At 43.3% G+C, this 22,335-nt stretch overlaps 3 protein-coding genes across 3 annotated transcripts; all 3 read left to right on the forward strand.

Moving 5' to 3' along the window:
• Window positions 1-11,002: 11,002 nt before the first annotated feature.
• On the forward strand, window positions 11,003-15,418 carry LOC143015887 (claudin-10-like). Its single transcript, XM_076170023.1, has 5 exons — window positions 11,003-11,216; window positions 14,599-14,760; window positions 14,843-14,924; window positions 15,012-15,116; window positions 15,262-15,418. Exons 1-5 carry the CDS (start codon window positions 11,003-11,005, stop codon window positions 15,416-15,418), a joined length of 720 nt encoding a protein of 239 aa, XP_076026138.1.
• Window positions 15,419-17,883: 2,465 nt separating this feature from the next.
• On the forward strand, window positions 17,884-19,754 carry LOC143015889 (claudin-10-like). Its single transcript, XM_076170026.1, has 5 exons — window positions 17,884-18,215; window positions 18,555-18,716; window positions 18,807-18,894; window positions 18,986-19,093; window positions 19,179-19,754. Exons 1-5 carry the CDS (start codon window positions 17,984-17,986, stop codon window positions 19,372-19,374), a joined length of 786 nt encoding a protein of 261 aa, XP_076026141.1. The 5' UTR covers window positions 17,884-17,983; the 3' UTR covers window positions 19,375-19,754.
• A 505-nt stretch (window positions 19,755-20,259) lies between these two features.
• LOC143015888 (claudin-10-like) lies at window positions 20,260-21,766 on the forward strand. Its single transcript, XM_076170024.1, has 5 exons — window positions 20,260-20,642; window positions 20,752-20,913; window positions 21,002-21,083; window positions 21,216-21,323; window positions 21,416-21,766. The coding sequence occupies exons 1-5, from the start codon at window positions 20,411-20,413 to the stop codon at window positions 21,627-21,629; spliced, it is 798 nt and encodes a 265-aa protein (XP_076026139.1). The 5' UTR covers window positions 20,260-20,410; the 3' UTR covers window positions 21,630-21,766.
• The last annotated feature ends 569 nt before the right edge of the window (window positions 21,767-22,335 follow it).

The raw sequence follows: 22,335 nt of genomic DNA on the forward strand, positions 1-22,335 counted from the left end.
CAGTTCCACCCAGCATAAGCACACATGCGCCCTTTTTTTTTTCTCCAAGCTCTTCCTCGCTTGATTTTGGCAAATAAACCACGGCGGGTAGTTCATCTTTTAGACTCTCACCTTTCTGTGTCACTCTTGTGTTTTTCCACCTTGTGCACGAGGACAAAGGCGCTGCCATGAAACAATGGTCAACAGGGGGATTTATGACATCGCCTATATATTTCCACGTGGGACGCGGGCTGAGTTTCTCAGGCTAACCTGTGTCACGCCTGGAGCCAGTGCATTCTTCCCGTCTTGTGTCACCCCGGCTTGGAAAAAGAACCAGAGAAAGCCGGTGAAATCCCATCCTACAGCACTCACGGTTACGTCAGCAGTTCTCATATCCCACAAAGCCACTGAAGAGGCCTGACACACAATGTGCCACAATATACAGACTCGCACAACGATCCACCCGCCAGTGTTTTGAGACAATAGCCGTGTACGCCGTGTGTCCCTTCGGTGTGTCTGCGCCGGGGTTTGTTTCTGCAGTAGTATTGAACTCTCACACACAGGGAGAGACAGACACAAACACACATCTCTCCCTCTCTCTCCAGATAACCGTAGGGTTTACTGCTGTAATTTATGGTGACACAGAGCCAATGTTTATGCATGCTTATAAGCTAGTAACAGTGCTGAGACCAGGTTAAGTCCCACTCAGTGAAAGTCACAATCATGCTTACTGCGATACTTTGACTAGACGCTGATACAGTCTCTGAAGCCGTATTAGTTATCGCTCAGCTCTTTCCCTGGGTGTTTCAGCGTAAACATGCCAACAAACTAAATCTGGGTAAGATGGTTAAGACCTACAAATGTAGCTTTAGACCTCACAGTTAGCAGTGTGTCTTGGTCAAGAGCCTTCATAAGAAATCCGCCCCCAAAAGACCCCAGTGCTCGGCCCTCATTGTCTTGCCCACCTCCTCTGCCCCCTCTGTGAAAATAGAGGCAACCCCAGGATTTAAAGGTCAAGGCCACACAAAAGCCGATGGCCCCCGAAGCCTGAGGTGTTTTAATTGACATTTCTGTCTTTGTCCCACCACCCATAAAGAACTGAGGGAAAGAGAATCTGTTAAAAAAAAAGGGAGAAAAAAAGCTAAATTACTACTAAATGAGACCTGTGGAAAAAAAATAGAGCCTGTTCCCTGAGTTTGAGGGAATCCCCTTGTTAGGCATGTGTGTGTGTGTGTGTGTGTGTGTGTGTGTGTGTGTGTGTGTGTGTGTGTGTGTGTGTGGGGGGGGGGGGGGGGGGGGGGGGGGGGGGGGGTGCAGGGCTGAGGGGCTGCGAAGTGCTTACTCCACCGTAAAGGGCTTGGCTCTGATGCAAATCCCCACGCAGAAGCGGCCTCTCCCCATAGAGAGAGATAAACCAGTTAGGGCATTGTTTATGAAGTTTCACTTTATTCCCCCCTGACAACCATTTAAACAATGACTGTGGGGAAATGTCCTTCCACGAATGAGCAACAATGGTCGGGATCAGCAGCTTTTCTGTCCGACTAATGCTTTGATAAAAAGAGTGAAAATCGTCCTTCCTGAAAGCATTAAAGGCCGCCTCATGAAAGACACCTGCAAACAAGAGCAGCAAGCAGCACAAACAAAAGTACTTTGTCCCGAGGATGACACTTTTGTCCTCCGCCACAATCGCCTCCCATTTTCTACTGCAGTAAAAAGGCCGGCATCAACAATGTGCACATAATATGTCCATTCTTATTTTAGCAGTTTGTTGAATTATCACTCCACAATAGTTAACTGCAGGACTGTTTTCATTGTGCCGCAGACAAACAACGCTACTGTGGTTATTTGTTGGTCGTATTTAACTATAATCAAAAACAGACGGGCATTTGAAATGGAAATATGGATATGTATGTATGTATGTATGTATGTATGTATGTATGTGTGTATGTGTGTATGTGTGTATGTGTGTATGTGTGTGTGTGTGTGTGTGTGTGTGTGTGTAGTACAGTATTTATGTACACTCCTGCTTCCTGGCATGACCTAGTCTGCTTTCACTGGTTTTCGGTTGGACCTATGGGCCTTACTCAACGTTATTATTTTACTCTAACCATTATTCACCTTATTATCAAAATGAGGGGAACTATAGCAGACAAAAAGCTTTTGTGGGTATGATCTTTTGTGCTTTGAGCATTTAAGATGGCTTTTGTCTCCTGTGAGATGGGTATCTGCCACAAACATCACTCAGGCATTGTGGAGGGGGGATTCGTTTTCAGCGCGTCTTTGTTCTATTCTTTGGCCCTAACCAAGGAGCCACGCCTGCTCCTCTACCTCGAATTGTGCAGCGAACATTCCCTTCTTTGTGGTGCTAGGTGCATGAGCTGGCTCATCTCTGAGGACTTTCGTGGGAGATGGCTGTCATGGTGGCAGGGTGGCATTTGGTAACCCGACCTGGCTATGCATCAGGGTGGCCTTTGGCTACCAGACCTTCAACTACAGTAAGGTAGATTAGCCTACAGGAGCTGTTGAGTAGATTAGGTAAATGGTAAGTTCTCACTCTGGACCCTTCCCCCTCTACAATATTTGCAGCACCTTGTGAAAATATCACACCCCCCCGTGTTCGCTCCTCTTCTCCTCCCCACTCAACACGTTAACCTTGTCATCCCCTCCCTTCCTGTTGGCTTGTTTTCTTCCACATCAGACCTGTCGTCCTGTGGCCATTATTTCCTCTGTGGTACTTTTCTCTTTCCCAATAGCTTGCTCAGTCTCCATACACGTTCTCTAAAGATGCCGCCTCTGTTGTGCCGCACTGAGGGAGCCACGCCCTCAGCCTATGTGCACACTTTTATTAAATCTGTGCAGGCGCTGGGCCGCGCTGGCGGGTAATCCTACAGTAATTGTTTCCAGATTAGGGGACCTGGACCACAAAGCAGGCTTAGCCAGGCATGAAATGGCCTCCCCATGCTGCAGCGGCAGAGACCAAACCTGCCGACGTGAGACTCACCTGGATAAAGTCCACAAACGTCCATGGGAGCAGAGAGTCCAGGTAGCCAATGTCCTGAGGGAACCTGTTGAGGATTCTTCCTGCAGATCAGCACAACAGAGGAGAACAAATGAGATGAGATGAGGTCATTATCACACAATCTACAATACAGAAATAATTCTGGTATTAAACACCTGAAACGTTAAATAAATAAATATAACTTGTGAACATGTAAATGGTGCTGAGTATTTATGATTTCTCTATCAAATGAATTTTAGAAATAGAAAAAGATAACATTTTGTCAATTTGTATTTCTGAAATGATGTCACCCATCTCACCTGATCGTCAGGTGACATGTGGAGCAACACTCTCTAAGGCAAACACAGATAGGCTTTTTTCCATTAGCTAATCTGCAGGCATACATTTCAATTTCTTGTTTGATTTCCCTCTAGAGTCTTAAAGGTATTGAGTAAATGTTACCAAAGTCCCCTCCACGTTAACAGAAACAAGCTTATACATCCAGCGTGATATCGGACCAAAAAACGGAGAGGCCTATCTCGATTAAACAATGAATCATTATTTGTCTTGCATTTCATAAAGACTGCCCTACTCCTGGCTGAATACGTGAGGGAACCTTTTGTTTGGAAACAAAGGGGCAACAGAAGCTGTGTACCGGCTTTTATGTCCTGACTGTCAGTGTCTGTGACGTTAATTGAGTTGCCTCCAATCTGCTCAGGTGTTCATTATTTGGGCTGTGGCTCTGCAGGTGCTCCAGCAGCCCCTCATTGTTGCTCCTTTAGAAACTTTGCTCTCCTATTCTGATCCCAAGGCACATAAGATTACACTCCAGCTGCTTTCACACACTGTTTACTGCAGGGTCAGTGATAGCCAATCCCCACACCACGGCACCCAAAGGCAGGCAAGACTGAAAGGCTTTCTCTATCTCTCTTCCTTAAAGAATCCTTCAGAAGTACAAAAAAAAGAGAAAAACACTCAAAAAAAACAGAGAGGTCTCACAAGCTACCAGAGTTAAAGCGCAGTCAGAAGGAGTGGATGTGGGTTGTGTCGCCTGCAGTGTTTTCCTTGCTAAAGTCCCTCAGAAATTGTGTCATAATGATTCCTACGCGAGCAAACCGCTATCTCCCACCGTGACGCATCACTAAGCAAACAATTCAATGCATCTGAGCGAAACGTAAACAAAGCCGCTTTCATACATTTAGGGTTGAACCCTTGACACGGTAACAGTAAAATGAGCAAACATGCAGATGCACGCTTGTAGACTGGCTGGAAAAACAGGATGCCTCTGGGTTTAGGAAGCAGTGGAAGGAATTGGTTGAGGGGTATGTTGGCAGCGTGTCGTGGTATGGCATTCTGGAGGTGTGGTGGAGCCGGGGCACGGCTGACCTAAAAGTTGCCTCCCTGCCTCCCAGTCGCTCCTATGGCGGTGGGCCCTGTAATCAGCTCTCTCCACGGCCGTAAGCAGCTTACAGCTTTATCCAAAATGCCGCTCCTGCCTAAAAACATGCATGCAGACGAGGCTGGGCTCCCCATAACAGCCATTGCATAAACCCAGCCAGCACATTATTCCCCGCAACAACCCCAGCAATGCTCCAAATCAGCGCTGATTCAAAGTCAAGTGGCGTAAGCATGTTGTACACTTTGAGGCAGACTAATCTTATTCACAGTGTGAGTGCCCCTTTAGCATACAGACATCCTGAGGGGAGGGTTCAAGCGACGGGTTAGTGCTGCTACTGTGCTGCTGCAGAATCTCCCTGCTTATGTCTGGAAACCAGGGGAGTCCTTGTCAAACTGTGTGTGCAGAATATCCAATAGTATTTTGTGTAATTTTACTGTCTAAACCATAGATGACCTAAATTCATGCGTATCTGACAAACAATGCCAATAAGAAACGGATATGTTGCTCCTGGTTACATCATCCCGTGGTTCGAGGGTGTTGGAATAGAGAACATCAGTCAGCTATCAGCTGTTTGACAAGCGCTCCAGTTAACAGACGGGATGAAGTCAAAACCTTCCTCTATCTCCTGCACACTATAGAAGGGATACATTACACTGATGCAGTTACACAAAGACTGTCACTGCATGGAAATGCCTATGAGGTAAGATCGGTATAGGACAATGGCTTCAATCACGATGGGTGGTTGTCAACAATATCACCTATTGTGTAGCGACGGGTATAGACATTTCAGGATTTCAGCTGCATTAGTATCAAACAATTTCTCATGGTTTAAGACTCCAGGGGTGATTTGCACCACTTTTCAAGGCTCAGGACATCTCAAGCTCCGCCAACCAAGGTGGCCCCTTAGGTGAAGATATTAGGTGAGCAGGGGCCCCAATCATAGTTAAAGAGGTGGAACAGCGGGGTCCAGCTAGAGTGGGGCGTGTGGCAAATCCCTGTTCCCTGTAAACATCAAGATAAGGGGAAGAGACTGAGTCACTCCATGTGTGGGCCACAGTACAGTCGGTGAGGCCTTTCAGGGAATCAAGTGCGATAATGAAGGAATACTGAAGAGGGGGCTGCCAAGGCTGGAGGTGGCACAGCTCACCTGTACTTCCATGAAGGGCCCAGGGCCTGGGGCAGCCTCCCACCGCCGGCGCCTTGCTGCCAATACTAATACATTCTAAATCCATTCTCTACGCTCACACTGCCAGGCTCCTGCAATCTCCTCTCCTTCTCTTTCATGCAATTAAATAGTGGAAGTGCCGAGCGAGGGGGAGCCCTATCAGCCACACTGCACACACACACACACACACACACACACACACACACACACACACACACACACACACACACACACACACACACACACACACACACACACACACACACACACACACACACACACACACACACACACACACACACACACACACACACACACACACACGGCTGCATCTCCACATTCAATTTACACACTTCGATATCATCATCCTCTCTGCTGAACTTCCTCCACTTCACTCCTTACACTCTTGCATCCCAAACCTGGAATGTAGACGTTTCAAAACATCGCCTCTGTACGGCACAATTAGAATCTCCGACGGGAGATCTAAAGTTCCTCGCGTCAACAGCAACTGAGTGACACCCAGTAGAGATGGCTAATGATGTAAAAGGAGAGCGTTAGAACTGTGTGTGTGTGTGTGTGTTGACTGAAACCCCACTCCTTCCCCCTGCCTGTGCTGATGAGCTGCAGCCCTGGCCTGCAGTCTCTGAGGGGATTAGCCCACTCAATGACACTAAATTACAGGGATCAACATCAGCTCAACACATCCACTGCTGTCTGCGCTGCTCTAACTGGATCACATTTGTATGAACAGATATAATAAGACTGCTTGTATTCCTTCAAATTCAATGAAAAAAGGAGCACAATACATTAAATAAATTCATACAAAACGGAGGAAATGTCGAGTCGAGCCGCATCGTCGCCAGCATCTAGTCGGCCTATCAAAAGCTTTGTAAAAAGGTTTGTAATCACCTAAACTCGCAAATCAACTATCTTCACACGGCGCAACAGATAACAGAGAATACAGGTTTTTGATAGAAATAGCACAGAGGCGTTTGGCGGCAGATACAGGAGAGCCACAATATGTCTCCATCAATCATAATTCACCATAGCTGTGCTCCTTTGTTATTAAAACCGCATTCACCGAATTACAAATAAGACCTTTGTGCAGCGACGCCTGAAATGGTAACCTTTAACTCCGGGGACGGCTATCAAACACGCTGCCTTGTTCGGCGGCGAGAAGCACCTATCGCTTACACGTGTAAACAGTTGTCAAAGTCTTAAACACGCAGGCACGCAAATCGCAAGTGCATCACTCACATCTGTGGCACCGGCGGTCTCAGAAGTCGTGGGAGAAAAATCTGAAAAACAGTAAAAAAATGATGTAAGGATATAAGTAAATAGTTCATGTGTCAAAGGTTGTGTCAGTAAAGTTTCATTCAGGTGAGAGAATCGATTCAAAGAACAAAGAAGGAAACGATCCGAGAGAAAATATTAAAAACAATGTCAATATGTTTGTGCTTAATCAGTTGACTGGAACAGGAACAAAGACACACTTGGACAGTTGTCTATAAATCCAGTCATACAGACACACACAGAGCTGTTTGCCAGCCCTGAGGCCGAGCCGTAATGACTGGACTGGTCACACAAAAGCTTACCGATAGCGGCACAACAGCAATCAGATAGCAGGGTCTGTTAAGCCTCTCCTTTGCAGCGCTATTAAACAGATTATTACATTATTCAAAGTGTTTGTTCTTCTCCTGTGTGTAGATTACCGAGCCGCGGCACGCCCAGATAAGCCGGCAGGTAGTCCAATGCGCAACACAAGAGCAGGCAGTAAAAACAAAAGCCAAAGATTAAGACCTCTGGTGTTTGCTCTAAACACAGCTTTGCAAAGGAAAGCTTTGTCGCTACACCCACCTCTAATGCCAGGAGAAACCGCAAGCTGCTGAACACCCTCAAATCATATTTAGACTTGTGTTAGCAGCTTATTATGACTCATTATACAGATACAAGTTTCCCTTCTTGTTGAGAATTCCCACCCGAGATGATTGTGTTGTACATGCATGTCACTATGAGGAGATTAGGCTGAGTAATTATCCTCTGACAGGTGAACAATGCTCCAGAAAAAATTAAAGTTATCAAAGTGGGGCCACTTGACAGTTGACTTAGGATATGAATGACAGATGATAGCGACATCGCTTCACCTATTGAAAAGAGGCCTGAAACACTAAATCACAGAGGGAAAATAGCATTAAAGAGAGGGAGATATTCCTCTAAATAAATCTGGAAATATGTCCTCAGATTCAATGCTGTCTAATTGAAACGACGCTGGAAAAACCAACCGCATCCCCGGTAAGTGCACACTTACTCCAGGTGTTTGCTCACTTTTGAAATCGTGTCCATCTGCCCACTCCGTTGACCCGGCAGCTACAGCCTACAAAGCTAATGAAATAATCAAAGATTTCTGATACGGCGGCACAAAGGCAAACATGTCTGCGTTTGCACAGCTCTGCAGTCCAAACACAGCGCCGTCCAAGATCTACTGCACACACTCTTTATTAAATATAATTGTTTGCTTGTTTTTGTTCGTGCTGGCAAATAAGAGGATAACATTCAATTTGCTCATTTAAAAAAAAAATACTTTCAGGTTAAAGGGTTATTTTCTTAGTTGAGTTCTTGATTACGTCGGCTCGACAACCAAACTATGATGTCATATCTGTTGTCCAATTTTCAAATTATTAAATATATCATTTTATTCTCTAATTCATATTAGATCATCTAACCACTACGCACAATATCAGTCTAAATACACAACCGTAAAACAAACATTTTAAATATTACATAAGACCTCTAAATGTGGGAATTAAATTCAAAGTTTGAATAGAAAAATATGAAATTTGATATAAGACAGAGGGATTCTGTAACCTCAGTGCGCTCTATGATACAGTGTGTTACGGGATACAGAGTAAGTAAGTGGGGAGTTTGGGAGCAGGTGTACAGATACTTGACGAGTGATCACAATGTGACATAGCTAAGTAACAGTCTGCTCTCTAGTGGTGAGATGTTAGACCAATGTGGAGCTACAGCCGCTCTGACTCCACTAAACAGGTCACAATGGGATATTTGCTTTCTTGCAACACTATTACTCCTTAAATAAGTTGCATGTTAACGTTTCCATGTAGAATATAGAGGTGGTGGGAAGTCCTGTTACCTAGACAACTATTAAGTTTCTAGAGGAGGATGTTAGGAGATCAAGTCAAAGGTGACGGAAGTGGCTGTTAAACCTGGCAAGAAGAAAACGATATACCAGCAGACCATAATGCTCCTCGTCAAGTTCCCCTTTCTTTATGAAACATTTAGCAGAAACAGATCGGCTATGTTCCACTTTTTTTGCTGATCTATCAGTGTGAACACAGAGCCAAGCAGGAGGATGGTGCTGCCATGCTCGTGCTGGGGGTTAATCAAAGCAATCCGACAGCAAAGGACAAGAAAGACGCTGCTATCTCCTTGTACAGCTGAGGCCCGTGTACACACTGGGCCTTGAAGGCCTTGGGCCACAGCCAAAGAACTGTGGATGTGTTGAATGAATGGCTGGCGTATTCACAGCTTCAATGGTACACAAAAAAGCAATGTGCACTCAGTGAGCTTCACCTGCGTAAACACCTAGGTACAGGTCAAGGTCCAGCTGCTGGAGGGGGGAGCTGCCATTGAGGGGCTCTGTCTCATAGATGTGCGTCTGTTCAGAGGCCCAGCAAGTCAGCCACAAAAGAATAAAAAACCCCACAAGGACAAATAACAACAACAACAGCCATTAAAGAAAGAATCTGCACGATGAACAAAACACAAAACACATTCATTCTGACCTGAAGCACAAGGTCAGTCTCAGCGAGCGACACAGAGATGCCAGGAAAAACACTGAGGCTGAATCTCTTCTATTAAACATCAACCATGAGAAAAATGTGTCTGTTTGTTTTCATTCTTGTCTACTATCTATAATTCAACACGGTGTGAAAAAAAGAAGAAGACGTCACACCAACGAGAGGCAGAACAAAAAGTAAACACAAAAATCATTCCTTAACTAAATACTGGATAATCCCTACACACATTGAACAAATAATTCCTCATTATAAGATCATTTAGAATGTCAGTAATTAACTTCAACCTTTGCTTTTTATGGGCTTTTTTTTACAGTTGATAGAGAAAAACATTAGTAAAGCACGACAACATCTACAGAAATAAACTCACAGGGCAGAGAGGAAGAGGACAAGGACAGGCAGGAAGTGGAGCTCCTGCTCTGGTGTGTTTCACATATAGATGAAGGCTGATGATGTTTCCTTCTGACAGGTTTTCCTCCTACTGATAGTCAACATTCCATTTTTGAGACCAGGATGAAATGAGAAATAAGGCACTAGTGAGTATCTGCTGCCAGCTGGTGGCGGAGGAGGAAACCTTCAGCAGCTGAGAACGATTTATCTGTTCTGGTTCTAATAATAATTGGAATTGTGGTTGTTTGGATTCATTCCAAGCTTAGGGATGTCAAAGAATATCTAATTGATATAAACATCATAAATACATATGGCAAACATCCATACACAAATTAAAGTGATTTACCGGAACTGTTCATGCCAGCAGATCCGAACAAGTATAGTGGTTGTTGTTTTTATGCAAATGCATACTGTGCTAAAAACTGTACTGTTATGTGAACAAATTAATAGATTCAGACTTCCTGATGTCAACCATTTGTTCCATTATTCCGTATCCTTTATACTTTTGATGTTTCTGTCTTAAATTATATATATATATATATATATTATATTGACATATGCCTTTTTTATGTGTCCAACTTGTTCATCAATGGTGCAGAGTTATGTGATGGCGCTTTCTTTAGCCTATATAGTTACCAAAATAACTTAAAACACATTAAGTTACATAAGAACATTGCTTTGACTGTATAGCACTGCTTTACATACAGTAAATGTTGGGGATGATGCATTGAAATGGAATTGTTCTGTCATTAGTGTGACTAATGCAGAGGGATGATAATCTATAGTAAATGCTATAGGACAGTTACTGTAAAGGTCCAGTGGGCAATCATTAGTCATCAGCAGTTTCTAAACATAGTGTGCAGAGATAGATAAGCCAGTAGCTGGACTTTGCCACATAGCATCCTGTCCTAAGGTTTACTGATTACTCTTTTGTTATTTCTTATGTTAATATGAGACTTGACCTTATTTTGGAGGCCAAAAACGTGGGCGCAGAAAGTCACAAACTAACCTTAAAGGGACATTTGGGATGCTGCTTGCTATGATCTTAATACCTAACCACCAACTCAGAGTCCCTTTACTATTTTACTTGCGGACACCTGTGTCCATACGTTGGCGTTAACCAGCCCGGGGTGAGATGCCCTGTTTGTCAATCATCTCGGTGAAACACATGTCCACTGTGTAATTTGCCTGCCTGGGGCAATTTTATTTCTTCTCATTTGGGTGCACCTTATAGCCCACATATCTGAAACCGGCAAATGTCAGGCTGGCAGATTTTGGCTTTTCTCAGTGGCTTGGCGGGCCTGTGTGCCACCATCGGCGCCACAGTGTCCAACGAATGGAGGGCCACCAGCAGGGCGTCTTCGGTTATCACAGCCACATGGGTGCTCCAGGGTCTGTGGAACAATTGTGCTGGGAACGCTATTGGAGCCCTGCACTGCAGACCGCATCACTCTATCCTGCAGCTGGAAGGTAAGGTCAAGGCTTTAGCTTGATACCTACGACACGTATGGCCCTGCTGTTAACTCGCCTCTTGTTTGTAAGAGCGTAAGTAGGTTGTCTATGGAAATCTTAACACTTTATCTTTATCTAACGTAACTCTAAAAGTTTCAAAACCAGCGTCTATACTGTTGACATATCAAAGAAGAACCACTAGCTTGATGTCCAAAACTGTATCAAAATGTAAATGTACCTGAATACATTGGCGTTATTGGAGAAAAACCCAAGAGGTAACAATAAGAACTTCCATTTTAGTGTCACTTTTATTAATTAATGTTTTTTTTAAACTGCAAATATCTGTTTTGAAGAGAAATCTTTACTCCTTTCAGTTCAACATTCAACTTCTCTCCTCGCTGACGTCTTTTTAAGGGCTTATATCCCTGACTTTGTGCTTTCAGCTTGTGAAGTCTCATTCTGTTTCACTTTATATTGCAGCTATCAGTTCATCGCAATGACACTGATACGATCACAAATGGCGACGGCTGATTGAAAGATTTTCTCGTGATTAGACGCGAGAACAAATTTAAAACATTAAAGCATTTGATGATATTCATCTGCGTTCTGGTGCCGACATTGGCAAATGTGTAATCCTCTGAAGGAAACATCAACCTGAGTGTGTCTGAGTCACAGCAGCTAGGGGCCAAAGAGAAGAGAACAAACAAACAAACAAACACTGCAGACACCAACCAGCCAACATGGGAGGAAAATAAGACAATCTGATCAGATTCCCATGGTGCAGTCAAATCCTAACCTGTTGGGAGACACTAAGAAATACACTGTCAGCCATGGAATGAAAGCACAATGGTACTTTTGTCTGAGTGTGTGTAGTTAGACTGATAGACTGACAGATACAGTTATGTCCCATTGTTTGCTAGGCTTTCCAGTAGATGTCAATACTTCATATAAATAAATATGTTCGTCCATCTCCTGAATGGTTTGAACTCAATCTCTAACAGAATCGGGGGATGACAATTGTATTTAAAGCTTTTGTGGAAATTCAGGGCATTTGTTCCAATTTTATTTCTGTTCGGTTTTTCTCAAAATCTTCTCAAATCATTATTAGTATTATTGTTGTTGTTGTTGTTTTTAAATATACGATTAAGATAGAAGCTCGGCTCATAGAACAGATACAATTTATTTTACTACAAATCAATCATATATGAAATAACTGTAATATTTGACAGGTAAAATGTTGTTATCACCCTGGCAACTTCCAGCTTGTTTATTGTCTGACTGTGACTGTTCACTTCTGCAGTTTCACCACCAGATGGGCCTCTAGGGTCAGTTTAGAGCGGTTGGGAATTCTTGACTTCCTTCCTTGTTCCTCGCATTTTGTGTCTTCCTGAACATTGTTATTCATCTCCAGGACTCTTATTAACACACGTCTGCCAAGTCTAACTAAAAGTTTGCTTCCCGTACTTGTTGAGACGTCAGAGGGGGCCCACATGCTGTCAATAAGTGATCGACATCAGGCTATTTTAGGCCTGTAACTCTGTATTAATTATTGCCGACAGATAGAAGGTGACACACACAGCACGTGATCCTGTCAGCCTTGTTGCCCCGTGTGTGTGTGCAAGTGTACGTGTGGGCTTTGTAATGTCACTGTGCGCCACACAAATCCAGCAACTCGATGTAACTGATTCAAATGAGAGAAAACTGTGATATTTTCTCGTTTTAGGAAGAATATTGAGTTATGGTTGAGAGAGTTGGAGAAGCGTTGGTTCATTTCTCACGTCTGTGTGTGTGTGTGTGTGTGTGTGTGTGTGTGTGTGTGTGTATGTGTGTGTGTGTGTGTATTGGATAGCATGAAGCCCTATTGTCCATCTGGGTGGACATCTTACACTGTACCATAATGTAGAGGTTTTACAATAAGCCTATCAAATTCAATCAAAACAACAATATGGCCATTAAAGATAGTTATTACATATTTGACATTATGGCATTACTACCTTAAGAAGTTCTCCTCAAATCCTTTCATTACTTGGACACACACGCCCACCCACCCACCCACCCACACCCACACACACACACAGTCCTATAACATGAACTGATGTCATCGTGAAACCCTCTACATCATTAACTTCCAGCCCTCTGTCCCGTCCCGCACAGTCCTCGCCATGAGTCACGGTGACACGTTCTGGAGGAGGTCATATAGACTATTGGCCCCCTCATGATGTTCAGGGCCAAACTCCTCCCTACAGAAAGTAACAGTCCATAACACATTAACTATCAATCGCAGCCTATCCATCTAACTTACTAAGTGCAAGACCTTAGCTACTTTTTCAACGAGCCCTTACTGGCCGGGGAACCATTAATCTAATTTGAGGTTCCCACTGACCCCGTCACGGCGCTAGAGACGACTCCTCTCTGCAGTATGAGTAACATGTTTACGGAGATCTGTGCCTTTGTTTTAACCACTTCGGGTTTGGTGCTGGTATCGTCTACCTTGCCAACGGAATACTGGAAGGTGTCTACGATTGATGGGACGGTCATCACCACGGCCACCTTCTGGTCCAATCTGTGGAAGACCTGTGTCACGGATTCAACGGGAGTCTCCAACTGCAAAGACTTTCCCTCAATGCTAGCACTGGATGGTCAGCTCTCCGTTTTTTAATTCTCTTTCTGGGTTCCTTGGTCTTTTCTTTTGTGATGCGGCAACCCTGAGCCCAGGCATTTGTCCGACCATTTGGATGTGATTTTGTGTTTCTGTGTAAAACGTGAGCTTTCCGGGCGAAGAGCATGATGGAATTGAATGTCTTTTATACCTATTTTGTTACGTGTGGACCCCTGAGGACACGCAATCTCATCTCCATGCTCGTTCCCGTCTTGTTTTGTGTGTCTGTGAGTAGACGAGCGCTGAATCATCCTCAATGCCTTGTGCCTTGTGGGAGCTGTGAGATTCAGCACAAACCTTCCAGCCTTACTTCTTTAAATATGCATTCCATTCCAATTCAAACTGAGGCTCCTTGCCGTTTGTCAGGGCTAATAGCTATCTTCCAAACTCTAATACGAGTCTGCAAGGAACAATTCGTTTACCTTGAAATGTGTCAATGTTTAGCCTCAGTTCTCCGGGGCTGAAGGCTATAAATGTGATTTAGTGGGAGCCTCGGGCGGTTTCTACCATGGTCGACTAGTTTCAGGGGTTAAGTACCGAGGTAATATTTGGCAGGAAATCACATCTAAATAGGAGGTTTCATACCAACCTTCACACCTTTATGGTCGCTGCTGACAAATTAGACCTCGTGCGTCAGTTGTAAATCTGTCACAAATAAGCGTTGTGACCTTGTGCAAATGTAAAGGTATGTCACACGTTTCTGACTGTGTATCTAACGCCACCGGTGTTTTGTTCTTGCAGGTTACATCCAAGCGTGCAGGGGGTTGATGATTGCGGCCGTCTGTCTGGGTTTTTTCGGTACCGTCTTTGCCCTCGTCGGGATGAAATGCACCAAAATCGGAGGCACTGATAAATGCAAAGCCAGGATCGCCTGCTTTGCGGGACTGAATTACATTCTTAGTGGTAAGTGTGCTGGAACATCAGGCCCGCTCTGTGTGACAACATCGTCCTACATACTAAAGGCCTTCTCTTTTTCTACGTACAGGCCTGTGCTCTCTCTCGGCGTGCTCCCTGTATGCACACCGCATCACCTCTGAGTTTTTTGACCCGATGTTTGTGGCTCAGAAGTAAGACGAATGTTTGGCCTGCAGACCCAGACGGCTTTAATGTGATTCCACTGCTTAAGCCTGACTTGGAATGCTCTTTGTCCGTAGGTACGAGCTGGGAGCGGCTCTCTTTATCGGCTGGGCAGGTTCTATCCTCTGTATTCTGGGAGGCAGCATGCTCTGCTTCTCCATCGCAGACACTTTCACCAAAAGGTTGGTGTGTGTGTGTGTGTGTGTGTGTGTGTGTGACATATTATTCAGAGGACGGGTGTTATAACTATGCCAGCCTTTACAACTATCTATATATTTGGTTGAGGTGTTTAACGAGCTTGAATCTACGTCCTCCGTCTCTCGACAGCCGTATTCGGGGAAGCTACATCTACAGAGGTGCCGCTTCACAGTCTCATATCTCTTCCTACCCAAGAGGCCACGCAAAGTCTGTGGGCCAGAGGCCCCCCCCAGATTACAGCAGCTCCTCCAGGACGCAGCACTTTGATAAGAATGTATATGTGTGAGAAATGTGAATATAAAACACAGTCAGACACGGGCAAAAATAAATGTAAACATGTATTTCTAAAGGATATAGTGAGGCAAAGGTGGTGTTTTCTCTAACAACTGATTATTAAAATGGCCGATAATGATTTTAGGGCTCACAAGCACTTATCTGTTTATTGTTTAACATTTATTTATGTATATTTTATGAATAAGCAACAAAATCAAAGCCAATCGGTCGAAAGGTAAATCTTCTGAGGCATTTTTTTGCACTTTTTTGTACTTTTTATAGCTGTATAGTTCAATAAATGTGGTAAATAAACATTTGTTCAGACATTGGCGTTGTTGGTTGTGTCTTTCGCTCTCTTGTCCCTCTCCGAGTATCGTTAACTCTAAGTTACATAAAGATGTTGTTAATCTGTAATGACAATATTAAAACAATGTCGAACACAGATCGTCTTGTCCCCCATGACATAATCATTAACTGTGATTTTGTAATATGCAAACACATGGTAAGGACAAAAAGAAACAGGATCTTGTAATTATCTCTGGAACTGATAGGTGAAATAAACAAAAGAAAATAATAATTTGCTACTTTTTCCCTTTTCATTTACTTTTAGTTCGTACAACAATGTCCGACAGGAGGTCAAAGACTTTTTTGTGTCAGGGTTGTTTGGTTTAAATGTGTTTGGGGACGCTGGGCCTCTGTCCTGGAGTGGGACATGCTTCAAAGCTGCCCCCCTGTGTTCGCACCATGAAGTTGAGAATCCGAGCAGCAGAGTCGGTCCTGACCTCCCTGACCCATGAGTCATGTAAACCACTTTGCTGTTGCCACACACTCACATCTGACACCCCAGTGCTCCCACTACAATCAGTTTGCTCCATGTGTCGCTCTAAGAATAAGTTCACCTATACAGAACAGACTGAGGTATAAACAAACAATATTTAGCAGAAAAAACTAAAACTATGCAGCTCTGTTATTAACTAGTTCTCTCTACATGCCATGCAGAAATGGAAAATAGACTACTAGAATTTTCGATGCCTTCAATAGTAAATCCATGTATGTGTGTCTAATATGACTTATATGTCTCATACTATGATTTACTCTTGAAAGTGGCCCACTACACATTTTTCCCATAGAACATAACTATCAGAATCAAGTATGAAAAAGTAAGAATCGTTTGTAAAGAAAAGTACCTGGCGCATCTAAGTAAAACTGAGAGATGTGAGATCCGTATTGCACAGTATGCCAGCTTATCAACATTTTAAATGCAATATCTATTCAATAGTCAATCTCAATTAATCGCTTTGTGTTTTGCAATACTAAAGATTTGTAACTAAACCTTGACTGAGAGACTCGATAATCAGGCGCCTGTGAGGAGCACGTATGTCTGAACAGCGCCACACAGTGGCTGCTACTGGAACAATTTCATTCCGTGTACGCACATATGAATATGAGCTGCAGTTTGTAAAGCCGGATTGGCGTTATTCAAACTTAATCAATAGCTGTGTTATTACTCACACGTTTGCCATAGTACACAGAGACACGCACTGCCCGGCTAGGTTAGCAAGTGCACTGCAAGCTTAGCTAGCGCAACAACGTAAAGCTAGCGCAACAACGTAAAGCTAGCGCAACAACTTAATGTTACTGTTATTAATGAAACATCAAACTTGGAGAGGAGAGAAAACAAGTTTACCTTTCTGCTGTTCATCAACTCACTCTCATGTTGTGGTTTTTCTCTGATCGTGACTAGAAGCAGCGTTCCGCGTCATCCTCTCATCGAAGTTGTAGGTGCCGACACCCGCTTGAACCTGAGGTAGGGGGCGGGGCCTTGCGTATTTTGCGGGGCCCTACTCAACTTGCACAGTGAGCGTACAGGGCCGCCGCCCACACTGAAGGCAGCTGTTTGTCCCACACTGATGATCATTTCATCATATATAGAGAGCCAAATACTCCCTGGGTCAAGTGTTGTGTCTACTAATACTGATTTATATTAATATTTAATAAATCAACTCTTTAAATCAGATCAGTCAGACTGGGGCAAATAGGTAACCTTCATGAACACTGATATCTATTATGCATAGGCAGAAAGTAAAAAGGCTAATGGCAATTCAAGTTCAGTTAATAGTTAAATAAAAGATTGTATTTGTAATTTTCTCCGTTTTTATGCATTTATCAGAAACAGTGTACGGTCTTTCAACTGAATACTATAATAGATGCTACATCTAATTTCTTCCAGAATGCAATCTGCAAAATGCATATGAATTCAAGGAGATGGGATTTATTGCTGTTAACATTAATACATATTTTTAGCAATATGGCTGTAACATGTATGTAAACCTTTATATTAAGGAGACACCAGCTTATAGTGTTGAGGAATAGCTCATCCGGGTGCCACACTCTTGAAGTTACTGTAAACACATCCCACAATGATGCATTTCCCGCATCAACACTAATGACACAAGCCTGCCTCGTCTATAGAGACACTGGTAAGACATCAGGCACAAGCGTGTCTGTCAACCTAAGCTGGGGCTGCACCGCTGAGCCTCTTCTGCCTCTCTGCATTCATTAATTCATTCATTTCAGAATGAGAAAACGTCTGTTACAAATATTTGCCTTCTTGATCTCGTCATTGGGATGGTTGTTCATACTGTGCACCTTAGCCATGGACTACTGGAGGATCACCCAGCTGGGAGGACAGGGAGGATCCTTCATCATCAGGGTGGCCTGGTACTGGTCCAACCTGTGGAAGGACTGTTTCACCGATTCCACGGCAGTAACCAACTGTAGAGACTTCCCAGTGCTGTGGACGGTCACTCGTAAGTGTCATCAGTGTGTCAAAGTGTCACTGCTAAAATACCAAATTCCTCCTCTGACTGTCATTCTGGAGGAATTTCTTGTCAGATAAAGGCTTGTTTTAACTCTCTGCTAAGTTTTGATGCCATCGTTTGTTGTTGTAGCACTAGATTACACAGAACACCTACGATTTATTGTGTACACACCCCCGTAATTAATCTTTACAGAAAGATATCCACCCAAAAGTTTGTGATCAGATTTCATCCAAACACAGAAGAATATGATGCAGTCGTAAAAGTGGAATTTCAACTTTCATATATTGCTTTATTCTTGCACCAAATCTGTCTCTGTGTTCCCCACAGCTTACGTCCAGGCCGTGCGGGGCTTGTTAATGTGCGGCTTATGTTTTGGCTTCTTCGCCGTGCTGTTCTGCTTTCTCGGGATGGAGTGCACCTATATTGGCGGGGCCGAAATAACCAAAGACAAACTAGTTCTTGGTGGAGCGGCGTGTCACGTTGTTGGTTGTGAGTACAGAGTGGATGGTGTGTTCACCTCAGTAAATGTCAGCGATGTTTTGCCCTGACTGTGTCTCGGTATCATCGAAACCTCTGCAGGTATTTCGGACCTTGGTGCCTACTGCTTATACATCAACAGGATCGCCAAAACAACCTTTGCTCGGGCTATTGACCCAGGTGTCTTACGGTATTGTGACCATGACCTTTGCCTCCATTATGATTCCACAAATATCCACCTTCTAATTGATCCTATTTTAATTTCTTTAAACTAATTCCAGGTACGACTTAGGACCCCCCATCTTTTTAGGATTGGTGGGTTGTTTCCTCATATTTGTAGCATCTGTGCTTTATGCCGTGACCGTCTGCCGACTCATCTTCCCTGAAAGGTAAAAGGTCACACGTTTTTACTATTTCCCTGTGGCCATGGGGTCAAATTGTATAATTAACCTTTGTTATATTACGGTGTTACAGGACAGAGACCTATGTGTATGGGACAAGGACATACATGGATCCTCGCTCCAAAGGAAGGACTCTTTACACCGGATACTACGGCCCATCCAAACTCTATGGAACTTATTATGGCTCAGGACAATACAGCAGCTCTAAAATCTCAAAGATTTCACAGACAACACCAGAGAAAATGTCAGAAAGAGATGCATTTGTGTAGAAACTAACAACCACCTGAGGTCGTACTTTAGCTAGGATGAAAACACATCAGTCTGTCTCTTCAGTGCTCCATATGTACAAATGAAAATTGTTTGTTGTTTGTTTGTTGAAATCAATGCACCCAGCTGTTTGGAGTGGCTTGGTTTCCTTTGCACAGCACCTTTAATAGCCTTTATACAAAATCCTTTATACAGTTGATTTCACATTGTAAATAATCTTCCCCAGACTAATGAACTGTAAAATTGGTGAGGTCCATCTTTAAGATATATGTGTAGTGTTTACTTTGCTAATTTTGTTTGTATTCTATCATATAAAACAGAATGGGATCTGTCATGTGAATATCTATGAATTCAATGTACAATACAATAAAATGACTTTGCACCGGAATCAAAGCCTTCTTTTCAGTCAATACACTGTATTATTTCATGGTATTGAAGTCTTTTCTCCATCATTTTGCACCTGTGTATCCTCATATAAGATAAGATAGAGATACTTTATTCTAGTCATTTTGCATGCAATTCACAGCAATTACACACAATTGAAATTTGTCTTGCACCCCCTACATATCACCCACACAAACACATGCATTACAGAGGGAGTAGGGGGTGCAGCTATATGCAACTATAACTATTTGAATCAACTATTCTATCGCCATTATCTACATTGCAGTACACATGATAGGGATGTGCTATAAAGTAAAGACAGTTAGAAGTATGAAGACTGAACCTAAACCAAAACACAGTGACCTAAGCAGGAGCTAAACACGAAACTAAATCCATGCTGGTAGGAGATCAGTGACCTTCACAGAATGAATGAATCAAACTGCAAAAGCTGTGATGATGTACACAGACTGCACGCAGCCTCGTGTTTGTGGTGTTGTGATGTTGGTGTTGGGTATCAGAGGTGTGGCACTGAGCTGACGGGCGAGCAGCCGGGCCAGCTCACATTCACGGGTGCCCACAGTTTAGGTGCAGGAGCTCTCACCTTTACCTGGGTTTGTCTTTCTACGTGTGGCGGCTCCACTTTAGCAGGCAAACATGAGTTACAGGACTGTGGTGATGTACATGGAGATTGGCTGCTTTGTAATCTGTGTTGTTGGATGGATCCTGGTCTGCTCCACCATGGTTATAGAGATCTGGACCTGGTCTGAAGTAGGTAGCATAGTTCTGACCACTTCCAACTACTTCTCCAACCTGTGGAAGGATTGTATTTCGGATTCAACTGGTGTTTCTGACTGCAAGGGAATCCCGTCTCTGCTTGCCCTGAGCTGTAAGCAGAAATGCCTTTCACCACAAGACTAACTAATAACAAAAATGTGAGTTTCAAACTATATTTGTGCAAATGTTCTGATTAAAGTCCTAGTCCTCTTCATATACAGGGGACATTCACATGTGCCGAGCCCTCATCATCATCTCTATTATACTGGCTTTCTTTGGATCAATTCTGGTGTTAGTGGGGATGAAGTGCACAAAGATCGGAGGATCAGAGGTTGTCAATGCGAAAATAACCTTCGCCGGAGGGATGAACTACCTTATCTCAGGTAAGGCTACCTGAAACAAACACAAGTAAATATTTGATTGATTCTTATAAAAGTATGAATAACCATGTGTTTGTGCTTGTTGCTTTAGGGTTGTGTGCTATGGTTGGTTTCTCCTATTTTGGAAACAAAATAAGATCTGAATTTCAAGACCCTAGCTACAAAGCTCAGAAGTACGTCATATTTTTAAGTGATACTGAGGTTTACTCAGAAGTATATAAAGTAATCATATTCCTTACTATCCTACTATGAAAAAATACAGAAATACTCAAACACAAATGTTTTATTATTGGATTTCTTCTCAGGTTTGAACTCGGTGTTGGGTTGTTTATAGGCTGGGGAGGCTCCACCCTACTTGTTGCTGGTGGCCTTATTTACAGTATCTTTGGAGGGAAGGAAGGGTTTGAGTCCAGGTACGGTACCCCCACCATTGTTTTTCATTGGTCATTTAATCTCACCACCCGCAAGTCAAATAACCACACATTTATTGGATTGAATCCCACAGTTCAGAACCAAAACAATTCCCTCCATACCTGTTGCCTGAGCCCTACCCAGCCGCCCCAGTGAAAGAGATGCTGCTACCCTCGCCTCCCACAGTGAGCAGTGACAGCGGGAAGTCCAGGAGCAGCAGTGAGAGCGGGGCCAGTGGAGCCAGTGGAGCCAGCTCTGTTTCTGAGATCACCAGGAGCAGCAAAACATCTACAAATGCTTACGTGTGAGAGATGTGTTGTCTGCTATGTTTATAATGTTTTTTATTTAAATATGATATTTGTATGTTAAAAACAGAAGCATATACTGATGAAGTCCAGTTATTGCATAAGGATGCTTTACAATAAAAACATTTGAAAGAATGAAATATTTTGTTTGTGCTGATCTCTCAGTTTTCTTTGCCTTTATAATTTTCTTTTCTTTTTTTCTTTTCTTTTATTAGCTTTGGGATGAGTCAGGAACCCTTCATTGTGTGAGACATTGTGAGTGATAGTGGGCCATGTGTACAAACTGACTTGAATTGACCATGGACACACCATAGCTGAATTGGAATCTGTGAAAATCACTTGATTTATGATTGCTCAGGCATGTAAGGAATGTCTGGAATGTTTCCCTACATGGCATATAGCCCCCTCAACACCATATTTGGCATATGAGGGAATCCTACCAATCATATCTATTTACTATACATCTGACTCAGCTGCTTTAAAAACTCTACAAACAAATCAGAGAATAGAGTTCATGTTAGTGTAAACATCTGGTCCATAATGCCACAGGGAGCCCTTGAGCTTGACTTGAGGCACTGACTGCACTTCAAAATGATTCCTGCACGGCCCTGGTGACAAGGGCTTCAGAATTTGAATGCTTTTTCCATCCTTCACACACACACGCACACACACGCACACGCGCACACACACGCACACACACGCACACACG

The sequence above is a fragment of the Genypterus blacodes genome, unplaced genomic scaffold (genome assembly GCF_046128005.1).
Source record: "Genypterus blacodes isolate CSIRO-AG114 ecotype Tasmania unplaced genomic scaffold, CSIRO-AGI_Gbla_v1 ptg000214l_1, whole genome shotgun sequence".
NCBI lineage: Eukaryota > Metazoa > Chordata > Actinopteri > Ophidiiformes > Ophidiidae > Genypterus > Genypterus blacodes.

What these genes read in the sequence shown, in the direction of transcription:
- LOC143015888 (XM_076170024.1), top strand. Translation starts at nt 20,411, where the DNA reads ATGAGTTACAGGACTGTGGTGATGTACATGGAGATTGGCTGCTTTGTA. An exon ending in GATGAACTACCTTATCTCAG is followed by an intron (nt 20,914 to 21,001) that starts GTAAGGCTACCT and finishes TTGTTGCTTTAG; the next exon opens with GGTTGTGTGCTATGGTTGGT. An exon ending in CCTAGCTACAAAGCTCAGAA is followed by an intron (nt 21,084 to 21,215) that starts GTACGTCATATT and finishes ATTTCTTCTCAG; the next exon opens with GTTTGAACTCGGTGTTGGGT.
- LOC143015889 (XM_076170026.1), top strand. Translation starts at nt 17,984, where the DNA reads ATGAGAAAACGTCTGTTACAAATATTTGCCTTCTTGATCTCGTCATTG. An exon ending in GGCGTGTCACGTTGTTGGTT is followed by an intron (nt 18,717 to 18,806) that starts GTGAGTACAGAG and finishes AAACCTCTGCAG; the next exon opens with GTATTTCGGACCTTGGTGCC. An exon ending in CGACTCATCTTCCCTGAAAG is followed by an intron (nt 19,094 to 19,178) that starts GTAAAAGGTCAC and finishes ACGGTGTTACAG; the next exon opens with GACAGAGACCTATGTGTATG.
- LOC143015887 (XM_076170023.1), top strand. Translation starts at nt 11,003, where the DNA reads ATGTCAGGCTGGCAGATTTTGGCTTTTCTCAGTGGCTTGGCGGGCCTG. An exon ending in CCGATGTTTGTGGCTCAGAA is followed by an intron (nt 14,925 to 15,011) that starts GTAAGACGAATG and finishes CTTTGTCCGTAG; the next exon opens with GTACGAGCTGGGAGCGGCTC. An exon ending in GCAGACACTTTCACCAAAAG is followed by an intron (nt 15,117 to 15,261) that starts GTTGGTGTGTGT and finishes GTCTCTCGACAG; the next exon opens with CCGTATTCGGGGAAGCTACA.